At 51.9% G+C, this 26,542-nt stretch overlaps 2 protein-coding genes and 1 long non-coding RNA gene across 3 annotated transcripts; 1 reads left to right on the forward strand and 2 right to left on the reverse strand.

Annotated features, from left to right (window-relative positions):
* Nucleotides 1-986: 986 nt before the first annotated feature.
* Nucleotides 987-2,648, reverse strand: MED11 (mediator complex subunit 11). The gene is made up of 3 exons (XM_084763328.1): nt 2,478-2,648; nt 2,212-2,342; nt 987-1,440 (listed from the first exon to the last, which is right to left on the reverse strand). The coding sequence occupies exons 1-3, from the start codon at nt 2,569-2,571 to the stop codon at nt 1,303-1,305; spliced, it is 363 nt and encodes a 120-aa protein (XP_084619454.1). The 5' UTR covers nt 2,572-2,648; the 3' UTR covers nt 987-1,302.
* A 9,955-nt stretch (nt 2,649-12,603) lies between these two features.
* ARRB2 (arrestin beta 2) lies at nt 12,604-20,954 on the reverse strand. Its single transcript, XM_084763327.1, has 15 exons — nt 20,808-20,954; nt 18,068-18,098; nt 17,412-17,472; nt 17,038-17,082; nt 16,674-16,870; nt 16,502-16,561; nt 15,884-15,951; nt 15,616-15,754; nt 15,094-15,178; nt 14,802-14,874; nt 14,404-14,541; nt 13,686-13,769; nt 13,513-13,592; nt 13,345-13,399; nt 12,604-13,105 (listed from the first exon to the last, which is right to left on the reverse strand). The coding sequence occupies exons 1-15, from the start codon at nt 20,828-20,830 to the stop codon at nt 13,012-13,014; spliced, it is 1,233 nt and encodes a 410-aa protein (XP_084619453.1). The 5' UTR covers nt 20,831-20,954; the 3' UTR covers nt 12,604-13,011.
* Nucleotides 20,955-21,297: 343 nt separating this feature from the next.
* Nucleotides 21,298-25,301, forward strand: LOC311586975. Its single transcript, XR_014775715.1, has 3 exons — nt 21,298-21,785; nt 24,934-25,090; nt 25,193-25,301. It is a non-coding gene; the product is annotated as an uncharacterized lncRNA (long non-coding RNA).
* The last annotated feature ends 1,241 nt before the right edge of the window (nt 25,302-26,542 follow it).

Here is a 26,542-nt window from a genome sequence, read left to right on the forward strand (position 1 = left end):
AGGTGGCAGGCTGGGGCAGGTGTTCTTGCAGAGGATGCGTATGGTGGACCACAGCCTCCTGTAACGCCCGCGGTTCCTGAGGGTCCTACATCCTTCCCTGACCTCCACAGGTACCAGGTGCGCATACGGTGCACATGCACATACAACAGCAAATCTTATTCTCACACACACACACTCACACACACACACTCACACCCACCCACCCACACCCACACACACTCACACACACACACCCACACACAAAGTCTAGAAAAAAAAAGTTGTTTCTTTAGAATTACTGACTTCCACAGGCTCTGGGCCTTTGTCCCCTCGGAACTGCTGATGGTGGCCCCTTCTGGTCTCACGCCCACATTGAGAACATAGGTTTCCTCACTCTCCCGGTCACCAGCTGCTATGCTGACGATGTATGGACGGGGCTCACTTCCTCATACACACCCCAGACAGAGAGTCTGATCTTTATAAAAAACAAAGTTACAGCTTTTATTACTAAACATTTAGTTCCTGTTTTGTTCCTTATGAGGAGGAACATAACTTCTCTTTTTGAAGGAGGGTATTTAGCCCAAGTTGGTCTCAGACTACAGCAATCCTCCCACCTCCACTTACCAAGCGCTGGGCTACAGGTGTGAGCCACCATGCCATGCTTATAAGAATACTTATCACTTGGGAGGCAGAGGCAGGCGGATCGATGTGAGTTCAAGGCCAGCCTAGTCTACAAAGCAAGTCCAGGACAGCCACGATAACAGAATAACAGAGAAACCCTGTCTCAAAAAACCAAATATATAAAGAGTGAGTATATATATATGTATGTGTGTATATATATATATATATATATATATATATATATATATATATATATATATATATATATATATATATACACTCTTTTTTTTAAAGAGACAGTTTCCTTGTATAGCCTTGGCTGTCCTGGACTCACTTTGTAGATCAGGCTGGCCTCGAACTCACAGAGATGGGATTATAGTTGTGCGTGCCTGGCTGAATACATTCATTTTTATTGGGCATTTTTATTCTCCTGGAACCGTAGGGCAGGGTACGCACGAGGAAGTAGGTGGGGCAGCTGACCTCTGACCCATCTGAGCCTGCATAGAGGAAAACAGGGCCGCCTTGCTGGAAGAGCCAGAACCAATCAGCGCGCGTGGGCTCGGGCTTAGATCCTCCGGTTCTCCTTCGCGGCGGTCCTAGTCCGCCCTGACCGGCAGGGCGCGTATGTGACACTCTGCTCCCCGTCCTACCGGTCTCTGGGTTCTGTCCCCAAGTGCAGGCCGCACTCTGCGTCGTCCTGACTTAGTTTTCCAGCATCTGCTCACAGGCTCGCGCCACATGACTGATCTTGAGGCGGGCATAGTCTACTCGCTTGAGTGCCATCTGGCAATCCTTCCTGTTCGAGTAGCTGGAACCCTCGTGCGGCTGCCCTGTGGCCACCTGCAGGACAGTGAGATCATCAGCGGGGCGGTGCCTCTCCTGACCGGCCGCCACCCCGCAGTTCGTCTCTGGGCTCATTTCTTTCCTGAGTTTCACTTACTTCAGCTGTATGCTAACTCAGTGACCTAAGTTACTGAGTGTGGCAAACGACTTATAACCCGTGTGTGACCCTCCTCTGTGAAACAGGGATGGCAGAGGATACTCCCTGGAGTTGTGGGAGTGTGCCCAGCACACCACACTGTTAGTAAACACCGGTGGCCACAGGAAGGACTTCAGAAGCTGCTTAGTGCTGTCCCCTTTCTTGGTCCCCACGCATATAGAGCCTCACACAGGACGTCAGGCCAAGTTTCTATGAACAAAGTTCAGTAGCTTCGGTTTTATTTTTTTTGTTCAGTTCTGGGGCCTCCTTATGGCAGACAGGTAGGTGCTCTAACACCGAACCCCCAGCCCTCTTTTTTTTTTTTTCTTTTTAAACTGGGTCTAAATTGCCCAGAGAGGTTTTGAACTTGTGATCCTCCGCGCTCAGCCTCTAAGAGTGGCTGAGATTACATGCCTGTGCCACCTGGTCTGGCTAGGTACTGTTAACACACACCCTGGGCGGTTTCATCCTTTGCTTCTCAAAGGAACTAAACCAGCCCTGAAATGAAAGCGCTTACCCGGCGATAGAAGCAGAGTCTTACCCCTGCTGAAGCTCAGGGTACCCCTAAGGCTAGGGCGGTGACGGATGGGAGAGCTGGGGTCCCCGCCCAGCACCTCCTAGGCACAACCCACCTGGGTGAGGTAGCGGATCTGAGCCGACAGCTCCGCCTCCACATGCTGCACAGAAGCGGTGAAGGCTGCCGCCTGCCGGTCGAGGAGCCGCTCGTTGGTTTTCTCCTTGGACAGCTCCAGGATCGCCGTTCCTGCCAGGGCGGGGGGAGAGGGCGGTGTGAGGCCGAGGCCGGAGGCTTGGCGCCGCCCTAAGGCAAGCGCCCAGGGTCCCGCCCCAGCGGCGCGCGCGGAGGAGCCCCGGGGCCGGCCCTGTCTCCCCGCCGAACCTGCGTTCTGGAGGATGGCGCCGATTTCGCGCTCGATGTCCTCCAGGGCGCGCAGCCGCTCGTTCGCCAGGCTGTAGGTAGCCATCGGTCCCATGGAAAGCCCCGCAGGCCGTCTTCTCCGAGCTGGGGCGGCAAGGCCCGGAAATGCCCCCTGTTAACGGTGTGCGCCTGCGCGGCGGCCACGGTGACGTGTACTACAACTCCCAGGATGCTCAGGGCGGCCTCCCTTCTCCCGGTTCACCTGGTCAAGTAGGACTTACCTAGTGCCAGGCCAGGTCGAGGGTTTGGAGAGAGGGTGTCACTGTAGACCGGGCTTGCCCTGACTCACGGAGATCCTCCTGGTGTAAATGGTCTGCCAGGAAGGAAGGTACTCTATAAATATAGAGACGCTTGAGTGTCTTCAGTCTGACGATCAGACTGTTGAAACAATGGACCCCAGAGAAGTGGGGAAACGCTGAGAGAAAGGGGACCAAGCCGCGGGGGCGGGGGTGGCGGGGGAGGGGTAACGTGTCTTCCAGAAAGAGATCCCACACAGTTCTAACAACTTGTCAGGCCACTTTGCAGAATGAGACGGAAGCCTGGATAATGACAGTCGGTGGTGGGTGTGACCTTGAGGGAGGCTGCTTAGATGTGGTCTAACAACCCTAATCTTTGGTCCAGTGTTTAAACTTTGATGTTACTTCAGGACCCTGAAGACTGACTTGAGGGTTTTACTGGATCGCTTTGACCCTCTTCCTAGTGTGGCCACGTTGAGTAAGTCTCCTTTTTTTGACTTTTCCACTTTTAATTTGACTCTTTTAATTAGCTTATTGAAGAAGGGTGGTCAGACGTGGTTTGGGCACGTTTGCCCCCACCCCCACCCCCACCCCACCCCCACCCCCACCCCCACCCCACCCCCACCCCCACCCCACCCCACCCCCACCCCACCCCCACCCCACCCCACCCCCACCCCCACCCCCACCCCACCCCCACCCCCACCCCCACCCCCACCCCCACCCCTACCCCAAGTTGAGTAACACTGCCTCTGCCTCCCTAATACTGGGATTAAATTTATGAGCCACCACTGAAACAGCCCTGTGGCCCAAAGCCATTCAGACCTGTCCAATTTAATTGACACTGTCTGGTGGGCTTATTGAATTTATAAGAATTTACTAGGGCCAGGCATGGTTGCACGTGCCTTAGTCCCAGCACTTGGGAAGCAGAGGCAGACAGATCTCTGTGAGTTTGAGGCCAGCCTGGTCTACAGAGAAACCCTGCCTTGAAAAACCAAAAATAAAATATGAAAATAAAAATAAATATAATAATAATAATAATAATAATAATAATAATAATAATAATAATAATAATAGAAGAATGCATCGGGTGTTGGCCCTGTGCCAGGTGACGATGGTGGGAGTTTAAGTGTGTTCCTCCATAATGGGAGTCATGGGCTCTTTGCTGGCCAACCTCTCCCAAGGAAAGCTTGACTCAGGGTTAGGCCTGTTAAGCTGTTCTTCTTAAGGCTTCTTCCTGATCCGGAGCCCAGCTGGTTCTCAGTACCTGGCTCCTCCCTCTGTCTTTCTCTCTCTGAATATCAGTTAGGTGCTAGACTCTATGGGTATGAAGATAAATAAGATGTACTCTCACTTGGTGGTGTTTCGTTAGCACATTCAGAGGGCATTGTTTGTTTTGGGGCTTTTTTAAAGGATTTATTTATTTATTATGTATACAGTGCTCTGGCTGCATGAACACTTGCAGGCCAGAAGAGGGCACCCAATCACATTATAGGTGGTTGTGAGCCACCATGTGGTTGCTGGGAACTGAACTCAGGACCTCTGAAGGAGCAGTCAGTGCCCTTAACCTCCGAGCCATCTCTCCAGCCCCTGTTTTTGGCCTTTCAAGACAAAGTTTCTCTGTGTAGCCCTGGCTGTCTTGGAACTCCCTTTGTAGACCAGTCTGGCCTTGAGCTTACAAAGATTTGCCTGCCTCTGCCTCCCAAGCTGAAGGTGTGTACCACCTGGCCAAGATTATTTATTTTATGTGTTGAGTATGGGTGTTCTGCCTGCCTGTGTGTCTGTGCACAGTGTGCATGGGTCGTCCATGGGCTTTAGAGAGGGTGTTGGAGTCTCTAGAACTGAGTTATAGCCAGTTTTCAGTCACCATGTGAGTGCTGGGGATTGAACTGGGGTCGTCTGAAAGAGCAGCCTGTGATCTTAACCACTGAGCTTTCTCTTCAGCCCCAGGAAAAGTGTTCTTGAGGGAAGTGGCTCTTGAACTGTGATGGGTGAGAGGTTGTGGTGGAGAACGGAAACGGGACCCTCCAAGAGATGGGGCTGTGAGAGCCGGGCGTAGTGGCGCACGCCTTTAATCCCAGCTCTCGGGAGGTAGAGGCAGGCAGATCGCTGTGAGTTCAAGGCCAGCCTGGTCTACAGAGTGAGTCCAGGACAGCCAGGGCTACACAGAGAAACCCTGTCTCAAAAGACCAAAAAAAAAAAAAAAGAGAGAGAGAGAGATGGGGCTGTGGGTGACCCTCCAAGAGATGGGGTGGGGCTGTGAAGGTGGCCAGCTGGAGTCCAGTGCGGAGTTCCAAGTGAGTGGGATGTAAGTGTGGTGCCTAAGGGTGGCGTGAAGCTGGAATAGGGACACCAGAAAAACTCGTTAACTAAGTCATGTGAAATTCATTCAGGGATGCTGGGGAAAAAACAAAAAAAAACCACAAAAAACGGCTTGAGCTGTTAGAAGCACTGGCTGGTCTTGCAGAAGATCTGAATTCAGTTCCCGGCACCCACATCAGGTGGCTCACAATTGGTTATATCTGCAGCTCCAGGAAATGGGATGTCCTCCTTTGGCTTATGTGCAGATACCTGCATACATGTACACACACAGACACACACACACACACACACACACACACACACACACACACACTCTGTGGAGGGGGGATCAGGGAAGAGTGGTTGTGAATATGATCAAAACACGTTGTGCAACATACTCAAAAAATTAACTTCATTTATTCATTTATTTGGTTTTTCGAGACGGGGTTTCTCTGTGTGGCTCTGGCTGTCCTGGAACTCTGCTGACCACATTGACCTCGAACTCAGAGAGATCCTCCTGCTACTGTGTGTTCCACCACTGCCTGGCTCAAAGTATTAAAATATATTTTTAAATGAAAGAAGTTCTGAAGGCATTTTGGGGACTTTGAAAGAAGTGTGTCATGACCAGATTTACCTCTTTTTCTTTCTTTCTTTTTTTTTTGTTTGTTTTGTTTTATTTCGTTTTGGTTTTTTGTTTTTTGTTTTTTTTGAGATAGGGTCTCCCTGTGTAGCCTTGGCTGCCCTGGACTCGCTTTGTAGATCAGGCTGGCCTCGAACTCACAGCGATCCACCTGCCTCTGCCTCCCAAGTGCTGGGTTACCTCTTTTTCTTAAAGATTATTTACTTATTAATATGTATACAGTGCTCTGCCTGCATGTATCAGATCACATTATACATGGCTAGGAATTGAACTCAGGACCTTTGGAAGAGCAGTCTGTACGCTTAACCTCCGAACTATCTCTCCACCCCACCTCTTTTTCCATATCACCTCTTTTTCTTAAGACTTACAGAGATCTTGTTGGACATGGTGGTGCACACCTTTAACCCCAGCACTCTGGAAACGGAAGCAGGCGGATCTCTGAGTCTGAGGTCAGCCTGGTCTCCATAGGATGAACATCTTCCGTTTAGAAAGAACTGAAATACACTCTTGGGAAAGAGCATACGGCTGAATTTGTAATAAGTTTGGAGAATAAGCACATTTCAAATGATCGTTATTCAGGTGATCAAGAAGGGTGATGTAGTCAGCTATAAATCTTAGCAGAGGCATAATTCAATACCGATATTGATCTGACCCCACCTGATACAACACGCGATGGAGTGGGGGTGGGCTCAGCCTGTGGCCTGAACTTATAAACTCATCTTTGAACATGGCCTGCAAAACCACAAACTTACTTAAATTATTATGAAATTAAAAAAAAAAATCTTAGCCTGGCGTGGTGGTGCACGCCTTTAATCCCAGCACTCGGGAGGCAGAGGCAGGCGGATTGCTGTGAGTTCGAGGCCAGCCTGGTCTACAAAGCGAGTCCAGGACAGCAAAGGCTACACGGAGAAACCCTGTCTCAAAAAAAAAAAATCTTGCCCCTCCCTTTCCTCCTTCTCCCCCATCCCACCCCACCCCCCCCCTTTTTTTTTTTTTGCAATTTTTATTTTGCAACTCAGTTTTGCAGTTACGCCATAGTCTGGAGCATGAGCTTTGTGGATGACAGCATGTGTCATGGTGTTGTAGCTGGGCATCTGCTACGCTGGAAGCAAAAGGCTGGAAGGAGGAAAGTGTTCAGAGGGGGAGGGGGGAGAGGGGGGAGAGGGGGGTGGGGGAGTAATTGTCTTCAGAAACCTCTGAAGGAGGTGGAGGGTTAGGGTTAGGGTTAGGGTTAGGGTTAGGGTTAGGGTTACCCTAACCCTAACCCTGAGGCGGTTCCCCCTGAGGAGGAAGAAGTCAGGCACGGGCTTCCTTTTTTGTTGCTGTTGTTGTTTTTGAGACAGGCTTTCTCTGTGTAGCCTTGGCTGTCCTGAATTTGCTTTGTGGACCAGGCTGGTCTCAAACTCACAGCAGTCTGCCAGAACTCAGGACAGCCAAGGCTATGCACAGAAGCCCTGTCTTGAAAAGCCAAAACCAAACAAACAAACAACCCCCTCAAAAACCAAAATAAAACAAAACAAAAAAATAAAAAGGGAATGAGATACACATGCAGAAGATGTGGAAACTGGGAAAAATACCTTGCCAAATAATACTAGAAAGGGTTAATTTCCTCCCCCCCCACCTCGTGCCCCCCATCCTCCACCTCGTGCCCCCCCATCCCCCACCTTGTGCCCCCCCATCCTCCACCTCATGCCCCCCCATCCCCCACCTCGTGCCCCCCTGTTCCCTTCTTGTGCTTTCAGCTTGCTAGCCAAGCATTCTACCAAGGAGCTAACAAACCCAGCCTCCTGCCTGTTCCTGTCCTCGGAGCTGGGGATTGAGCCCAGGATGCTGACAGCCTGGTCAAGTACTTTCTCACTGAGCTATACTCAGCCTTTATTAGTGTACTCAGTTTATTTTTCATTTGTATGTGTGTACTTTATTAACTTACTTATTTGAGACAGGATCTCCCTATGCAACCCTAGCTGGCCTTGAACTCACAGGGATCAGCCTGCCTCTGCGGAGATCAAAGGTGTGCACCATGAAGCATTTGTTTTTTTGTTTGTTTTTTTTTTTGTGTGTGTGTGTTTTTAAAGATTTTATTTATTGCATATAAGTGCTTTATCTGCAGAAGAGGGCATCAGATCACATTATAGATGGTTGTAAGCCACCATGTGGTTGCTGGGAATTGAACTCAGGACCTCTGGAAGAGCAGGCGGCGCTCTTAACCACTGAGCCATCTCTCCAGGACTCATATTTGTTTTGTAGGCAGGGTCTCACTATGTTTCTGGCTGGCCTGGAACTCTCAGTGTAGGCTGGCCTAGTGCTAAACTTGAGGCAATTCTCCTGCCTTTGACTCCCAGATTGCAAGGATTACAGGTGTGTGTTATCACGCCCAGATCATCAGTGTATGTTTATTTTACAAAATAATAGGTTTCATTATGCCATTCAGAGGTCATGGGAAGGGGACTAGGGTGGAAGAGAAAGGGACGGTGGGAACAGGGAGACAAGAGTGAGGGGATTACAATTGGATGTAATGTGAATAAATTATAATAAAATAGATGTGTAGCTGGCAAAAAGATTGGCAGTGAGCACCTTTAACCACCATGCTGCCTCTCCAGCTTTATTTTGCTGTACTCTTTAGAGCTTTTCACTGTCAAGGGAACTTGTATTCACCTGCTTCAGTTGTTGTCTCGGAGGATTAGCGTCTCCGTCAGCTGGCCTAGGCCTAGTCATGGGAGCTTCCAGCCTCTGTACACTGTAACCCAGGCCTAGAATGTTTTCAGCCTCTGAGACTCACTGCTTAATGAGCTCACCCTTTCTTGTTCTTGCTGAGCTCTGGGCTGGCTGGTTCAAATCAGCTCTTCTGGCTCAAACTCCTCTCCCAGCTGACTTCTTCAATCTGGCTTCTCTCTCCGCCTCTGAATTGCTCTGCTTGGACTCAGACTGACTGCAGCAGTCTTTCCTAATCTGGCTCTGTCTCCAGCTCGTTCTGTCTTCACCTGTGTTTAGCTTGTTCTCTCGTCTACCGTCTCTCTGTAAGGCTCTCCCGGTAAGACCCCTCCTCTCTGCATCGCCCCTAAGTAGCTTCCCTTTCCTCTCTCTTTTCACGACTCTCTGATTTCTTCACTTTTGGGGGGGGGGGGGACGGGCACTCAATTAGACATCACTTTCAAAACACTTCCTTCTACAAACTAACTTCACCTTCATTGTTTAGGATGAAAGGCATGTACCACCATACCTGGGCCTAAGCTTTTCTTTACCTGCAACTTGCTCTGTACCAGGCTGGCCTTGAACATCAGCTTAGTAAGCTGTTTCTCTTCACTCATAATCAAAGAAATGTGAGCTGAGACAGGCAATGCCTGGGGCTGGCGGGATAGAGAGGAAGAGCAATGGCTGCTTATTCAGAGGCCCCGGGTTTGATTCTCAGAATCTACCCGGCAGCTCACAACTGCCTGTAACTCCAGTCCCAGGGGACCTGATGCCCTCACCATGAGTACTGCATGTATATGATGCAAAGATGACTCCAGGCAGGGAAAACACTCATTCACATAAAGCTTAAAAAAAAAAAAAAAAGGCTGGTGTGGTGGTGCACACTTTTAATCCCAGCGCTCAGGAGGCAGAGGCAGGCAGATCTCTGTGAGGCTGAGGCCAACCTGGTCTACAGAATGAATTCCAGAACAATCTGGGCTACATAGTGAGACCCTATCTCAAAAAAAAAAAACATAAATAAATAAAATAAAAATGAATCAGGTAATATTGTATTTCACCTGCACTGATGTGATTAGAAATATGTCCCCCTGCTAGGTGTGGTGGTGCACGCCTTTAATCCCAGCCCTCAGGAGGCGGAGGCAGGTGGATCGCTGAGTTCAAGGCCAGCCTGGTCTACAAAGTGAGTCCAGGACAGCTAGGGCTATTACATAGAAAAACCCTTTCTAGAAAAAAAAAAGAAATAAAGAAAGAAAGAGAAATAGGTTCACTCTTAACCTAGCAACTCTTCTTTTGTTTTTGTTTTTGAGGACAGGGTTTCTCTGTGTAGCCCTGGCTGTCCTGGACTTGCATTGTAGACCAGGCTGGCCTCGAACTTACAGAGGTCCACCTGGATCTGCCTCCTGCGTGCTGGGATTAAAGGCGTGCGCCACCACGCCCAGCTAGCAACTCTTTTTAATTTGGTGTGTGTGTGTCTATGTGAAGGAGTTATGGAAGTTCCAGGAGGCCTGCAGAACTTCAGATCCTGGGAGCCGGAGTGACAGCCTACTGTGAGCCGCCTGCCATGAGTTTTGGGAACCAAACTCAGGCCCTCTACAAGTGCAGCACAGCTCTTTACTGCTGATCCATCTCTCCAGCCCAGGCACCTCCTTACAGGAGCCTGCCCTATAGTGAACGCCACCCATTCAAGAAGACAGATCTCTAAGGACAACTATCATTAGAACTGAATTTTACAAAACCGTGGACATTCAGAATGTCCGCTAGGGAGCCAGCGGCTGCAAACAACAGGTAGTTAACGAGCAGAGCTGCTCCTTAAAGGAATGGGCCGGTGAGAGCGGGGTCGGGGAAGGCTCTTCAGGTGAAAGCCGCAAGGTGCGGATGAGCTAGCTCAGGGTTTGCTGCCCTCCATGCTCGGGATGAGACAGTGCGTACATAAAGCCTGCACACGTGACTCAATTCGAACAACAGTCTGAGTAAACAAGGAACTGCTGGTGGATGGTAGGAAAGAAAAGGGAGCCTGCGTCTCGCTCGTTACAGTTTAATACTGTTCAGACTTTTTAAAAACCATGTGCATGGGCTGCCTTCTAAACAGCACTGAAAACATGCCCCCCCCCCTTTTTTTTTAATTAAATAAAGGCATTGGGCTGGAGAGATGGCTCAGAGGTTAAGAGCACTGGCTGTTCTTCCAAAGGTCCTGAATTCAATTCCCAGCAACCGCATGGTGGCTCACAACCATCTATAGTGATATCTGGTGCCCTCTTCTGGCCTGCTGGTTCACATGCAGGCAAAATAATAAATAAATGAATAAATAAATAAATAATTTAGCTGGGCGTGGTGGCGCACGCCTTTAATCCCAGCACTCGGGAGGCAGAGGCAGGCGGATCGCTGTGAGTTAGAGGCCAGCCTGGTGTACAAAGTGAGTCCAGGACAGCCAAGGCTACACAGAGAAACCTTGTCTCGAAAAACCAAAAAAAAAGGCATTATTCTCCAAGCCATGGTCATGGGTTTCCCCCCTGGATCTTCTGACTCAGAACCTGAGACTGAAGAGCCTAGTTCTGGATCTTTATTTTGCCCCCAGAGGACTCTGATTCTCCTGGTGAAGTTAAGTTCGTGGCCTTAGAGGTTAAGGAGCAGGGTCGCAGGGGTCACACATGCTGGAGGCGAAGCCTTAAAAAGGGGTTAGATCCTTTCTGTGACAAAGGCAGCATGAGGAGTGGGGGGAGGTGGCCTGTGACAGGTCGAGCAAGGTCTCTGACATTTTGGCCACACGTAAAGCCTGTGGATAGATAAATAACCACTTAATTACCATTTCAGGAGCTTCAACATAAACTAAGGCCCATGTAAGCGGCTCTCCCATCTGCCTTCACCAAAACCTTCCTGTTGGCTGAGCCCACACACTACACCTTGCAGCCTTCACACTGTGGCTTTGCCACGGTCCCTAATGCTTATCCGTGTACATCCCCCTAATACCTGTTCTCTGCTTAAAGGTCACTTCCTGTAGGGAAATTATCCCCGATCCCCAACGAGGATCACAGCGTCACACGGTCATTCTCACAGTGTCACATGTCCTCAGTTCCCATTTCCCCTAAGACATGGGTAGCACAACCCAGGAATGATTTAATGCTGCGTGTCCCTATACCATGCCTGGCACACAGCAGGGATGCAGGTCAAGACTTCATGGGCATGGTGTCACACACCTTTAATCCCAGCACTCGGGAGGCAGAGGCAGGCAGGTCTCTGTGAGTTCCAGGCCAGCCTGGTCTACAAAGGGAGTTCAAGGGCAGCCAAGTCTACACAGAGAAACCCTGTCTGGAAAAAACAAAAACCAACAAGCGTTCGTGGGACAGAGCCTTTAGGATAGTGCGCTGGCTAGTTTTATGTCAATCTGACACAAGCTAGAGGGAGCCTTAGTTGAGAAAATAGCTCCATGAGATCAGGCGATAGGCAGGCCTGTTAGGGCGTTTTTCTAGTGATTGACATGAGGGCCCAACCCCTGGGCAGGTGGTCCTGGGTTCTATAAGAAAGCAGGCTGAGTAAGCCACGGAGAGCAAGATAGCAAGCAATGCTCCCCCGTGGCCTCTGCATCAGCTCTTGCCTCCAGGTTCCCCCCCTTGAAGCTCCTGTCCCCACCTCCTTCACCTCACACTGTGGAAGTGTGAGCCAAATAAAGCCTTCCCTCCTGGGTTGCTTTGGTCACGGCATTTCATTACAGCAATAGCAACCATAAGACAGCAAGGTCACCTGCAGGAGTTGCAGTGGCAGACAAGAAATGCCTACAGAGTGTTGCTAACTCCTTCCCACCCAGCCTGGCTTTGGCCCACGGGGTATGACTGTCCACTGCCAGCTGTGTACTGACCAGAGATGTCACTGTGTGGCACCTCTGTGGTGACGAACCAAACAAGGTCACAACATGGTCGTGTGTTGCCATCCTCAACAGGGAGGAACTTGCCCCGCCCAGCTCCCAGGAGCATCTGTCTAGTCTTCAGGGAAATCAGTTATTTCTCTAAGTGATGACCTTCATTTTGTGGGTTTACCAGCCTCTACCTTGCGCGTGCACCAACCGAATCAAGTTTCAGTATTTACCTTGGAACGCAGGCATAGCACAGTCATCCAGTAAACATTTATTGATAACCCGAGTAAGGTGCCCTGCAGACGTAGACAAAAGCACCATGGATGGGCACACCCGTACACCCTTTAAAGTCCGCTGAGAAAGCACACACACTCATGCCTATTAAAAGGTTTATTCCTTCCCTATGCTCAGAAACAAAACAACGGCCTTGCCGCACCCCCCTAGCCCCTCCAAATCTTCATGGAGTGGGAGGCAGAAGTGGGGGGTGGGGGTGGGGAAGGGCGTGGCGGATTGGTATGAGGCCAAATGTGGGAGCTCTTCCTACTCCTTCCTTGTTCGCAGCGTTCCCTTCCCACAACTTCCGGTGTGCCCACTCACGCCGCCCCAGGGACCAGGGCTGGGGCGGCAGGACCGAAGTCAAAAGATTAATGCCCACTTTCAAGAAGTGCCGGGTCCAGTGTACATCTCGGGCGGGCGGGGAAGGAGGAGAGGCCGGGGCCCTCCCACCCGCGACGGCGGTGGGTGGGACCTCAGTCCTGCCCCTACCTCTCCCAGCCCCTCCTCCTAGCAGAACTGGTCGTCACCGTCGTCATCCTTTATCCCCTTCAGCCGCAGGCGGGCAAAGTCCTCAAACACAATGTCGTCGTCTGTGGCATAGCTTGGCAACAGTGAGGAGGAGATGAGCTGAGGCCTTCTGACAGGTCCTTGGGCGCCACACCCTCTCCCCTCTTCTCCCGCCCCGTCCTAGGGCCAGGCACACGTCCTCTGCTTGGACACTTGGACCACGCTCCCCCCAACCAGAAGCAAAACGACCCACAAGGTAGGAGAGTGGATCCGAATCCTGAGGGGAATCTCTATCCTAGAGGGTCAGACCGGGAGGCGAGGGGCGTTTCTTACTTGGTGTCGAATTCGATGAGGTTGGTATCCACAGGGACATCTGTTTCCCGGGGAGCTGAAGGGCAGAGTGGGGGTGGGGTGGGCGGACGGGCACTGGAAGGACCCAGCTTTTCTCCACCGCCCTGCGGTCAGGCCCTCTCTGCAAGGCTCGGGGTGGGGTGTACTCACCTGACTGGGGTCTGGGAAGGGTGATGTGGTCATGGGGCTTAGGGTGCATGAGGACGAAAGGTAGCTCCACGGAGACATCTCTAGGGGAGGGAGAGGGGCTGCGTGAAGAGGACAACTGCCACGACCCCACAGAGCACCACGAGACCTTGACCGGGCTTTCCTCCTATGCTCACCCGCCACGAGACACCACCAGCTTCACCTTGACCCTGTAGGATACCAGGATCCCCAGCACCTCCTTGTTGGCTCCTTCCTTCACGCTGCAATTGGGACGAGGGGGGCTGGGGTCAGGGACCCAGGGCTCCCGCACGGCTGCACGGCCATGGAGGCTGATGGCATCCCTCTCCAAGGAACCCTTCCGGAGCCTCCCTCACCTTTGCCAGTCACAGGGGTGCTTTGATCTGCCTGCGGCACCCGCTGCCATCTACTTCTCTCTTTGTGGTCCCCTCTCCCCAGGCGGGCCTGTGTGGTGGGTGGCATACTGTGTGCCCAGTGCTCAGGCAACACTAGGTGAGGCTACACGTGCCCAAGGTCACGGTGACACATCGTAAGTCCTCACGCCTAAGGGGGACCATTCCACCTGCCTTTAGGCTTGTAGGACTGTGCCTGGAGCCATCCACCATGCCTCTTTCCTCCGGGCCCTTCAGTGTGCATCCTCCCTGGCCAATCTGTTTAAAACCGACATACCCCCCACCTTTCTATACTTTACCCCCCACCCCCTTAACGCTTGTTCCTAGCATGCTATCTAGCTCACCACTTATCTGATCGGATGCCTTCCCTCCCTTAGAACGTGAGAAGTTTTTGTCATTTCTGCCCACTGATACCGCCCTGGCGCCCAGCCTGCGCTGGAGGAAGCCTGTCCCCCGTCCCACAGTCCCCCAGCCCCGCCCTCACATGGTGCTGGAAGCCAGGTTGGTGTCTTCATGTTTGAGTTGCCCGTCCAGGGCAAGGCCACGCTTCTCCCGGTTGTCACTGAGCAGTGGGGTCACGGTGTACACCTTGCAGAACGTGGAGCTGGGGGACACCTGGTCACTGGGAGGTTGGGGACAAGATTCTTACAGAGCCTGGGCTTGCGGGGGGTGGGGGGGGGCACCTTACCGCCCTCAGGTAGTACCTCCTCCCTCACGGTCCATTTGGGCACAGGTTACGGTTCAACCTGTTCAAGACCGTTAACAGTCCGGAGCCCCCCCTTGGCTTAGCGGGACACCCTCGGAAGTGAGGTGGGTTATGAAGAGCCCTGTCTTCTCATAGTCTCCCATAAGCTCGGGTCCCATACCTGTCCCTTTACTCACTCTTGTTCAAGCTGAGCCACTGGACACTTGTACTGTGCGGTGCTGAAGAGGCAAATGTCGGCATACTGTCTCACTGTGGGGCGGGGGACCAAGTGGCTTATGGGTCCAGTATAGAACCCCACTGCGGGGAGGGCAGCAACCCCCACCTCCTACTCCTGGCCAATAGCCCTCCTATAATAAACACTAGGGCTATGCTCCAGGCGGACACAGCAGCAGGAGCCCTTATAAGCAGAGCTCCTCCCCCTTATAAGCAGGGCTCCTCCCCCAGCCCATGTCCAGCCCCAGTTCCTACCAGAGACTCTAATCCTCTTGACCGTCTTGGCAGAATTATTAGTGACATGGACGTTGACATTGAGGGGCTCCCCGTGGTAGTACAGCTTTTGAAGAGAGGGGTTTGCACAGTTTGTACTTGTTTTTCACTCGACCTCCATCTTGGTGTGCCCCCTTAGAGATTGCTTTGCCCCACCCCCACCCCAAAGCACCTCCACCCTCAAGTGAGGCATTAGCTTTAAAAAAAAAAAAAAAGCTTAATCCCAGCACTTGGGAGGCAGAGGCAGGTGGATTGCTGTGAGTTCGAGGCCAGCCTGGTCTGTCTAGGATAGCCAAGGCTACACAGAGAAACCCTGTCTCAAAAAACAAAAAAACATACAAACAAACAAAAAGCAACGAAACAAAAAACCCCAAACCCAAAACCAACCAACAACAAAACAAAACAAAACAAAGTCTCCCAAACCACCATCTTGCCTGTGGCCTCATCCTTCCCCTAAGAGTCTGGCCTGCTCTGTGGCATCTTTGCCACCCTCTCACACCTCACCTCTTTGTCCAGGGAAGCCTCTAGGTGCAGGGACCTCCGGTCAGACATGAGGAAGTGGCGTGTGGTTTCAGCTGAGGGCTGGGGGCCGGGTGTCTCTGGAGCAAACTGCACCTTTCTGATGATGAGCCGCACGGAGTTCCTGCGGCAGGGGAAGGCTTAGTTCCAGGATAGCACAAAACCAATTCAGACCCTTACCTCCCAGCGTGGACAAGGGCTCCGAGAGGCTGGGAAGGGGCCGTTAAACCAGAGAGTGAGTTGTTTCTGTCACCTTTTGTGGCTCTTTTCTTCTAGTGATTTGGCACAGAAGGCTCGGATCTCAAAGTCTACTCCGCAGGCCTTGGGAAGGGACGAGAATGGCGCCTCTTACCCAAGGCTCCCGTTACCTCTTCCACGTGCCCCTTCCTGCCCCCTGCTTCATCCCTCTTAGGTGTGGACTTTTTTTTGTTTGTTTTGTTTTTTGAGACAGGGTCTCTCTGTGTAGCCTTGGCTGTCCTGGACTCGCTTTGTAGACCAGGCTGGCCTCGAACTCACAGCGATCCACCTGCCTCTGCCTCCCGAGTGCTGGGATTAAAAACGTGTGGATTTTTGCTTCACACACACAGAGACTCTCCTGCCCCGCTGTCTCTCTCTAGTCCGGCACCTGGTAGAGACTGGCTCATGGCAGTGCAAGGAGGAGACCCCACACCCAGGTAGTAAGAGGTAACAGAACAGTTAGCGATTCAGCGACCACACACATGCACTCCAGCGACCACACACATGCACTCCCATGTCCTGGGGACACCCCCCTGTCCTCAGGACCCCTACACTTCACCCTCCAGCTCAGCTGTGTTCTGTGGGTCTCCTGAACCTGGCTCTGTTCACAGACTGAGAGTTGTCCTGCCCGTACCTTCCCTGTGTCCTCCGGTCCTGGCTGCAGTGTGACGGAGCAGGGCAGATTCTGGGGTATCTGCGGCAGAGAAAAGGAGGAGTCTCGGTTCCTGGGAAGAGGTGCCTCATCCCACGTCAATCCCCAGCAGCCCCAGACCCCACGCCCTACGGAGAACCGGGGGCATCCTCACTGTAAAAAAAAAGGGGTGGGCATGCTGGCCTAACTTCTTCAGCAGCCGGTCCTGCAGTCGGGTGGGGGGCCGGGGTGGGTTGGGCGTGGGGGGGAAGGGCTGGTATGTGGCGATGAACAGGTCTTTGCGGAAGGACAGGCCCAGCACATCCAGGTCTTCTCGGCCATAGCGGAAGGCGCAGGTAAGGGTCACAAACACTGCAAAGTGAGGGTAAGGCAGGGTGATCAGGAGTAACGCCTTCCTCGGCTGCCTTCCCTGACTCCTCCCTGCCTCAGCTTCGGCCTTCCATCTCTCTGGGGCACCCTACCAACGCCAACCCTTCTAACTTCCTCCTCCTGCCTCCCCTCCAGCATGGCTCTGGTACCTTTGCGGTCCTTCAAGTACTCAGGATCCACAAGCACCACACCGTCTAGGGAAGAGAGACATGGGTTCATTTTCTTTTCTTTTCTTTCTTTTTTTTTTTTTTTTAAAGATTTATTTATTTACAGTGCTCTGCCTGCATGTACAGCTACACGCCAGAAGAGGGCATCAGATCACATTACAGATGGTTGTGAGCCACTCCGTGGTTGCTGGGAATTGAACTCAGGACCTTTGGAAGAGCAGTCAGTGCTCTTGACCTCTGAGCCATCTCTCCAGCCCCCAGATTCATTTTCTGAAGAGGGCCTTTCCCCATTCCCAGACCCAGGAACCCCCTCCCCTCTTAGGGGGATGTGCCGTCCCCTTTCCAGGCAAACTTACCCACAGGATCCACTTTGTCCAGGTGGTCTACAAAGTCGCGCTTGCCCAAGTACACAGTGAGCTGAGGATGTCAAGGGTCACGGGGCCAATTGGGGAGGATGCTGGCAGGCCGCCAGAGCCCTCAAAGATGGCTGCCCTGTCCTGCGCTCCCCTTGGGCTAGGTTATCAGGAAGGAGCTTCTCCCAGAATTATCGGAAGGTGAAAGTGGTAGGGCTTTTGTTTAAGCTTTTATCTGTTCCTTTGGTCGCTTTGCGTACCTCTGCCCAGCAACCAAGAGTAGACGTGTATGTGTGTATCTGTGTATGTTCTTTCCCGTGTCTTCAGGGAGCACTGAGCCACACCAGGCAGTTAGCAGCTGTCCCCACAAAGGGCTCTGAGATAAACAGGCTATAGCCTGGGAAACTATGAACTTTTCCTAGCCCCGAGCACCCTGGGTTGGTTCCTAAGAGGAGGACGAGCTTGCTTAGAAACCCAGCCTGGTCCCCACCCGGCCCTGTGGCTTCTTTAGACTGTGGCCAAGGGCTTAAGGAGGGGAGGAAGTCTGCATTGAGCTGTCACAGGAAGTGGGGAGCTAAGGGCTGGGGAGCATCTAGGGGTAGGTGGGGCGTTGGTAGGGCCCAGGGAGGATCAAAGGGCAAGCAGTGTGGGTGACTCACCTTGCAGTTAGGGCTCGACTTCTTGAAGACCCTAACAAAAGAGAAAGGGAGACCCCACTGGCTCCCTTAGGCTCAGCGGGGACCACCACTTCAGGACTCACCCCTGCCCAGCCCGAGACATGAGCCTCCCTGGATCCCTGTTTTACCCTTCCCGCTTGTTTTCACAAAGCCCCAGCATTTCCCACATGGCCAACCCTTGAAGCCTACTGTCAGGTCAGGGCAGGCACCTGCTCCTTTGGCGGCTAATCCACCTACCTTGCCCCTCCCCCTGTGGTAATGGCCACGGGTTGCCCCAGGGGCCATCCAGGCTCTCCTCAGGGAACCGTCCCCAGAAGGAGATGCCAATCAGATGGCTACTCAATGTCTAGGTTGGGCCTAACATCCACCTTTCGATTGGGGTCTTATTATGTAGCCCTGGCTGGCCTGGACATCCGTATGTAGACCAGGCTGGCCCCAAATCTGAGTTCCGCCTGCCTCGGCCTCCTCGGTGCTGGGATGGAAGGCTTGTACCACCACACACAGTTGAACTAACAACTTCTCACATGACCCCTAGCTTCAGGGGCGCGCGTAGAATGACCCCTGGAGCAAAGCCTCGACTTTGCCTCTCGGATCTTTTTTCTCCCCATGTCTGACTATTCCATGAATCTCCAGCATCCCCATCTATGACCTTAGCAGCTTAAAAAATAAAAAAATTTTAAAAAACCCAAAAATCCATTTGTCATCCCAACACAGTAGCATCCACATGACAAAGACGATGATGGTGGCTAATATATACTGTGTGGCTGCGTTCTTCCTAGCGTTTCAATTGCTCTTATAGCCCAATGACTAAAAGCTGAGATGCCCCTGTTTTTGTTTTTTGAGAAAGGGTCTCTCTGTGTGGACTCCCTTTGTAGACCAAGCTGGCCTTGAACTCACAACAATCCGCCTGCCTCTGCCTCCCAAGTGCTGGGATTACAGGTGTGCACCACCGCATCCAGCCAAGGGGGGGTTTTCAATACCAGGCACTGGAAGGATCTAGTCCCCACTGGTTGCCGGACGCATAGGGAACAGTCTCGTGACCCCCAGGCTCTGGCCATTTGTAGGCTTTGCTCCTTGAAGGACCACTCTTCTGCTTCCAATGCACTCTGCCTCAGCAGCAATTCCTGGGAGGGGGTCTCCAGATAACAAGCGAAATACTGCCTGCCCGGGGTTCCATCCTGCCTTCGACTCTGTACGTGAGCTTCTGCTAGGAAAACCACCTGTCTCTTCCTTCCCAAAGGCCACGTGGTCCATACACCACAGGGTAAAACAGGCAGGGTCCTGTGGCACATACACAAGGTGTCCCTATTGACATGGTGGCAGTTAGAATAACCACTCTAAATTCTGTCCCAATTAGGGTTGGCAGCTAGGACTTCACCCACCCCACCTCTGCACGCCACCCCCTCCCCTCTCTCTTAACTACAGGGCATCTGCCCTCTGCGTCTTACCCAGCCACCTCTTGCCTGGTTAGGGAAAGATGGCGGCATGCACATACTGAGGTTCCCTTACAGAGTAAGGGAATTACCAGGGAGGTACCCAGCTTGGGGGTGTGGGGTGGGGTGGGGGCAGCTAAAGCAGATGCCCCTTTGTACTTCCTGGCATTCTCCCCATTTCCTGTGGCCCAGAATTTGATGAGGCTGTCAGGAATTATGCCAAGTCAGCAGTCTCTCTTTGGTCCACCTAGTTCCCTCTCCTGAGCCACACTACGGAAACTTGGGGCCTCCCCCAAGTATGTGACTTCCCTTTTCTCTGGGGGGCATTTGACCCCAAAATCCAGGAGGGCAGCCTTCCCTCTGAGCATCTCTCTCAGATGCTTAGATGCCTAGATGCCTCTACCCCAGGGCAGTGGGAGCGGTGGTGGGGCAGATCCCGCGTTTTGCAGAAGTCACCGTTCAGGGTCAGGCCCTTGTTCTCGGCCGTCTCTGGCCTGAGGCACAAGGCCCCAACCCTTTCTTTCGCTCTTGCTCCCTTGGAACAAGCATTCACCCCCTGTCTTCTTGGGGGTGTTGGGTCACAACAGGAAGTGGATTTTGCTATAGACCAAAAAAAGAGAACTCTGGTATCAGTGGAAGGAAGGAGAGCCTCGATTGCACAGAAAACATCCGGGGAGAGGATGTGTGTCCACGGCAGATACTGCCTCTACCCTCCCCAGCACAGGAATACGGCCAGGGTCCTCATGCACTCTACTCTCTCAAGAAGAAGCTGTTGCTCCTAGCAACCTAGGCGAAGGCAGAAGTTTGATAGCGGAGCTATCCGGCCCTTGGGACAGGTGGGAGCAACCAGACTGTGGGGTATTGGGCGGGAGGCTTTCCATTGGTTGGGCACGAGTCTAGGGGAATCCCTTCCCAGCATCTAGTCTCCCAGCACACAACCCCTTGGGGCCGGCCACCTGCTCCTCCTCCCTCCGCCCCTGCATCGCAGCCTGCACAGAGAACCCAGTAGTCCGACTCCTACATTGCCATGAGAAGCCAGGCGTGGATTTCTCGAGCCCTATCGGCTTCTGGTTTCTTCAGGGGCCCCAGCACGCACTCCCTCACCCACCCCCCACTCCAATATCCTCAAGGACCCTACCTAGGCTTGCGGCCCCGGACCGCTACCCTCTAGGGACCCAGGCATCTGGCCCCGGGGGTTTCTTCCCCGGGTGTCCTCGTCTGGGGGAACCATCCTGGCACCCTCTGCGAGCCGCCGCCCATGCCCCGCCGCACGGCTCCACCTCCTTTACCTGGTCCCGGGTTTTTCTCCCATGGTGCGCGCGCGCTCGCCGCCCTCCGCCTGCCGGGTTCGCGGCTCGCTCGCAGCCTCCTAGCCCGCTGCCAGGTCCCCCCACCTCCCGCCCGCTCCTCCCCGCGCCAGTGCGCACGCGCGTCCTCACTCCTTTTTTTTTTTTTTTCCCTCCTCCTCCTCCTCCCTCCCCCCTCCTCTCGGGTCTGGGTTTTGGGGGAGCCGAGGGCAGCTGCGTCAGCCGGATCCCGCGCGCCGCCGCGCAAGCCCGCCTTCTCCGGACTGGCTCCGCCCCACGCCTCCGCCCTCGGTCTCCCTCGGGGGGCGGGGAGAAGCCTCCCGACTCGGTCCCGGCTGCCGCTCTCCCCGCCCCATTTCCCCGCCCCTCCTTGGGGTGGGGTGGGGAACCAGATTGGGCCCCTTTAAATAGAGGCGCTGCCTTCCAGGCGGTTGGAGGCATCTGATTGGCCTTCGGTATCCATACCCCTGTGGGGATCCCTCCCCTTTGTTTGCGTTCGCAGCGGCGTTGGAGGGAGGGTTGAGGACTGAGGGGGCGGTGGGGCTGAGCTCAAACAGTCTGGGTCTGAGGACAGAGGCTGCGCACGTGGGTGAGCCGTACCCGGTGCGTGGTGATGCCTGCGCCAGGGCGCGCTGCTCACCCCTGAGCTTGCAGCCTTGTTTAGCCAGCCTTCCCTCGTTCTTGTGGTCTTTCAGCTCCCCCTGGTGTATAGTCTTTGATTTCTTGCCGGGTCACTTAATTTTTAATTTCTCCCCTCCCCAACACCCCCAGGCTTTCTCATCTCTTCTACCTTGTATCCCAGTTATCCTCCACCCAATTAATCCATCTCGCTTTTTTCTCCAGCCTTCCTCCCCGGCCCCCCCCCCCCGCCCTCCCTGTTTTGTGTTAGTCACTACGCCAAGCCATCGGGACAACACATGAATTATCACGGCCTAAGTTTTCCTGGGATCCTTGAGACAGGTATTGTGCCCGCAGGAACGCTGTAATAGAAGTATGACTCAGAGCATCAGGCGCCTGAAAGCGCTCGGCCAGCGCGGGGGGAGGAGGGAAAGCAGTCAGGCACTCCAGAGGCGAGGAAATTTGAGGACAGCCGTTCCGAAGGATGGGCAGAAGAGGGGAAAGGACATCCTAAAGTCGCAGTGAGGCACCGCACATGCTGTTCTAAAGTGCTCGTGGCTTCCATGGCAGGAGGCAGGAGCTGCGGAGCAATAGAAGAACTGTGGGGAAGACTGTGTAGCAGGTGAAAGAAAGAGCCGGAGGACCCACAGTGTTCATTTAATTTACTACATTTTCCGCTAGGGCCTCCTCACGCACGCTTGGCAAGTGTTCACCACTAAGCTATATTCCTAATCCCGCCCAGCGCAGGAGTGATTTGATTTGATTTGATTTTGATTTTCACCGGAATAATGTCCAGATGCGGAGATGCGGTCCGTTTCTCTTCTCGGGTAACATGGAGCACGGCGAGGCGCGGGCCGAGACTGCTACAAGAAGCCCCGCGTGGTGGCACACGCCTTTAATCCCAGCTTGGGTGGGGGGGGCAGAGGCAGGCGGATCGCTGTGAGTTCGAGGCCAGCCTGGTCTACAAAGTGAGTCCAGGACAGCCAGGGCTACAGAGAGAAACCCTGTCTCGAAAAACAAAACAAAAGACTGCTACAAGATAAGCTAGCCAAGGGAAAACGATGAATAGCTGGAAGAGAAAAGAGGGGCCGTCTTAGAGGTTCATTTCTGGGGTGACATTGACTGGGTTAGGGGAAGATGAAGGGTGGCACACATGTCTGAACTCAGGGACAGGTTTTTCTCCTTGTACTCTTCCCCATTCCTCCCAGATGGAATACCTCCGTGCTTCTCCTCCACGTTTCCACTGGAAACACAGTGTACACGAGACAAAAATAAAGTAAAAATAAAATATCGATCCTCTTTAATTTTCAAACATAGGCCTTGCTTAACACCTGCTGCCCGTCACCTCAGCGCTGTCACCACCTTCTAAGTTTGCTCTTTCATTATTACAAGCTGTGTTTTATGTGTATGAGTGTTGGCCTGCGTGTATGTATGTGCACCACCGTTTGTGTGCGTGGATCCTATGGAGGTCAGAGGAAGGAATCCGATTCCCTGGGGCTAGAGATTCAGGCAGTTGCAAGCCTCTATGCTAGGACTTGCCCCCAGGTCCTCTGCAAGAGCAAGAAGTCCCCTTAACCACTGCGCCAGTCTGTCCAGCCCCAATCTGATTCTCTGATACAAGGTCTCACTGTATAGCCCTGTCTGGGCTGGAACTTGCTGTGTAGCCCTGGGTGGCCTTGGAACCGCAGAGGTCCCCCAGGCTCTGCCTCCTGAAGCAACGAACTCAGCCTAAGTTTACACTTTAGGTTGTGACAGTAGGTGTTTTGTTTTGTTTTGTTTGTTTGTTTGTTTGTTTTTGACTCATGAATGGCTTTTATTCAGGGTTGCCAAAGGTCATGAACAAAGGCAACACAATCTATATCTAAAGTGGTATTTGGGGGGCAAGGGACGAGTTCAGTTGGCAGAGTGTTTGCCTAGCATACATAGAAACCTTGTATTGAGCCAGGCGTGCTGGCACACGCCTTTAATCCCAGCACTCAGGAGGCAGAGACCGGTGGATCACTGTGAGTTCAAGGTCAGCCTGGTCTACAAAGCGAGTCCAGGACAGCCAGGGCTACACAGAGAAACCCTGTCTTTAAAAACAAACAAACAACAAAAACAAAAAACAAAACTAACAAAAGACCCTTGTTTTGGATTCTGGGCGTTTTGCAAAACTGGGTGTGGTGGTTTGTGTGAGGAGGATCAAAAATTCAAGGTCAAAAAAAATTTCAAGATCATACTCAGCTACATATCAAGCAAGCCACATATCAAATAGCTTGGGCTACGAGAGACATTGTCTCAACACACACACACACACACACACACACACACACACACACACACGCCAGCAAGATATAACAATAACCAATAGCAACATCAACAAAATAACAGAGCTATTGGTAATAGCAAAGAGAAAGGTAATGGTCTGTGTGGCATGGAATATGTATAGCTTAGTACGTAAATGCACACAACGCTGACCCCCATGACCTTTGCTCAATCCTCAGGACCTAAATGGTGGAAGGAGACACACACACACACACCACACACACCACATACACACACACACACACACACACACACACACACACACACGAAGTTGGCCTCTGACAGCCACACAAATGCTTGACACATATGCCCCTCTTTCACAAATACACAATGAATAAAAAATGTTATTTAAAAGAATAAAGTCCAGGCTCCTAGCCCAGGGGATGATGGTAGCCATAGTGGAAGAGTCTTCCCACCTCAGTGCCATGTCTCAGAGGATAGTGCATCTCATCAAGTTGTAGCTGAGATTAACCATCATGTTTTTGTTGTTGCTGTTGCCTGGCTGTCCTGGAACTCACTCTGTAGACCAGGCTGGCCTTGAACTCACAGATCCGCCTGCCTGTGCCTTCCAAGTGCTGGGATTAAAGGTGCCACCGCCCACCCTGCTTATAGTTCTTTAAATTATGACTCTGACAAAAATAATTAAAAATGATAAAACTGAAAGGAAAGCAAGTTACAATAATATGGGGAAAGGAAGGGATGGAAACTCTTTAGAAAACACCATTTTAAAATAATTTTCAAACGGAAGAATCCAGTACAGTGTAGCTTGTTCCTAACAGCGTGGAACTCATTAGCAGAGCAGCTCCAACTACACAAAGACATAGCAAAAATGGTACAATATTTACTGCAGTAACAACAAATTAAAGGTCATTATGTATACAGTTTGAATTCCCCTTTGTTTGATAGATTTTTTTTTCTTTTTGAGTCAGAGTTTCTCTGTGTAGCCATGGCTGTCCTGGACTCTCTTTGTAGACCAGGCTGGCCTTGAACTCACCTGCCTCTGTCTCCTGTATCCTGGAATCTAAGGCCTGTGCCATCATGCCCGGCAGTAGATCACTTCTTATGCTGTTGTTCCTCAGTAGAAATACAAAGTCTTCTCATAAAAGATACATTCTCTTTCTTTTTTCTCTTCTCTCTCTCTCTCTCTCTCTCTCTCTCTCTCTCTCTCTCTCTCTCTCTGAAACAGTGTTTCTCTGTGTAGCCTTGGCTCCAGGCTGGCCCAGAACTTGCCTCTGTGTGAGCCACCAGGCCCTGCTGAAAAGCAGGCTCTGCTCTAGGGTGATTGGCATCTGGCAATGTGCAGTCATCATCTTGACTAAAGGTGTCAATGCCATGTCCCCTATGTGAGTATCCAAAATTCTGTATCTCCTAGGTTTGCAGACTTATGTTGTCTTTTTTGTACTTTGATTTGAAACTTGTAACTGTTGCCTCTGAAAATTCTGCAGATGTTCAACCCCTAATAGAGCAACCTGGCCCAGTGTCTTAAGGCCTACCCATGACGTGCAGAACAGATCAGTTGAGCCTTGACACTGGATTCCAGCTAAGCTTAGCAGGCAAGCCGCTCTTTCTAAGTCAGTTTGTTGTTCAAATGGCTATAAGGGTTTTGACCCCAACTCCCAATAATCAGCCACCTCCTCTCGTACTAGGGTCCAGATTAGACTGACAACTGGGACAAGTCAATCCTCGCAAATGAAAGGCAATCGGCACACAGTAGCAGGACGTTTGATCATGATTCACAGATGCTCTCCCAAAGACAAGGGGTGCGGGTGGTGGAGTGGGGTGGGAGTGGGGTGTAGGGGTGGGGTGGGGGGCTGGGGGGGTGTAGGTGGGGTGTGGATGGGGTGGGGGATGGGGTGGGGTGGGGGTGGGGTGGGGGGCGGGCTCTGAGGATGTGGAAGCTCATGCTGTTCTCAGCTAGCTCCCTTTGCCTTGTGATTGTGTCTCAGGATGCAAGCTCTCAGCTCCTGCCCCCACCGCATGGCTGCTGGCTGGCCTGCTGCCATGTTTCCTTTTTCTTTCTTTCTTTCTTTGTTTTTTGTTTGTTTGTTTGTTTGTTTTTTTGAGACAGGGTCTCTCTGTATCACCCTGGGTGTCCTGGGCTCTCTCTGTACATCAGGCTGGCCTCGAACTCACAGAGATCCACCAGCCTCTGCCTCCCGAGTGCTGGGATTATGGGTGAGCGCCACCGCACCTGGCCTATGCTGCTGTGTTTTCATCATAATGACCATGGATTCTGAGAAGCTATCAGCCTCCAGAAAGGCTTTTGGTACCTTATCCCAGCACTAGAAAAGTAAGTAAGACACCAGAGGTCGCCTGGTTTCTGCTTTTTGTGTCCTTCTATATTGATCCTGATTCTGTCCTTCTTAAGGCCTCAGCTGTATTCTTTCCTAAGTAAAAGGTTGGGGATCATAAAGTTACAAAAACTGGAAACCATTCAGGAAGTGTAAGAGTAGATACCAGGTGATATATATGATGTATGTGATATATATATGTATATGTATATATACATACAGATATGATACATATGTACCCATATAGGTGATAGCCAGATTTACTTAAAATCAAGTATAGAAAATGCCATTTTTTATCAGGCACCTTACAAATGCTCAAATTGAGCTTGAAGAACTTACAGAACACACGAATGTTCACCCTTCACCTCCTCTCAAGAATGAAGAGTAAAAGTAAAGGGAGGGGCCATTTGCAACTGCCATGTAGCCCAAGGGAACTTAGCTGGAATTACCTTCTAGCTGGAATTATTCTTCTCTCCAAGGGCAGAATGGCAATGGACTAGACTA

This window comes from Acomys minous (assembly GCF_964271855.1).
Source record: "Acomys minous genome assembly, chromosome: 16".
Classification (NCBI taxonomy): Eukaryota; Metazoa; Chordata; class Mammalia; order Rodentia; family Muridae; genus Acomys; species Acomys minous.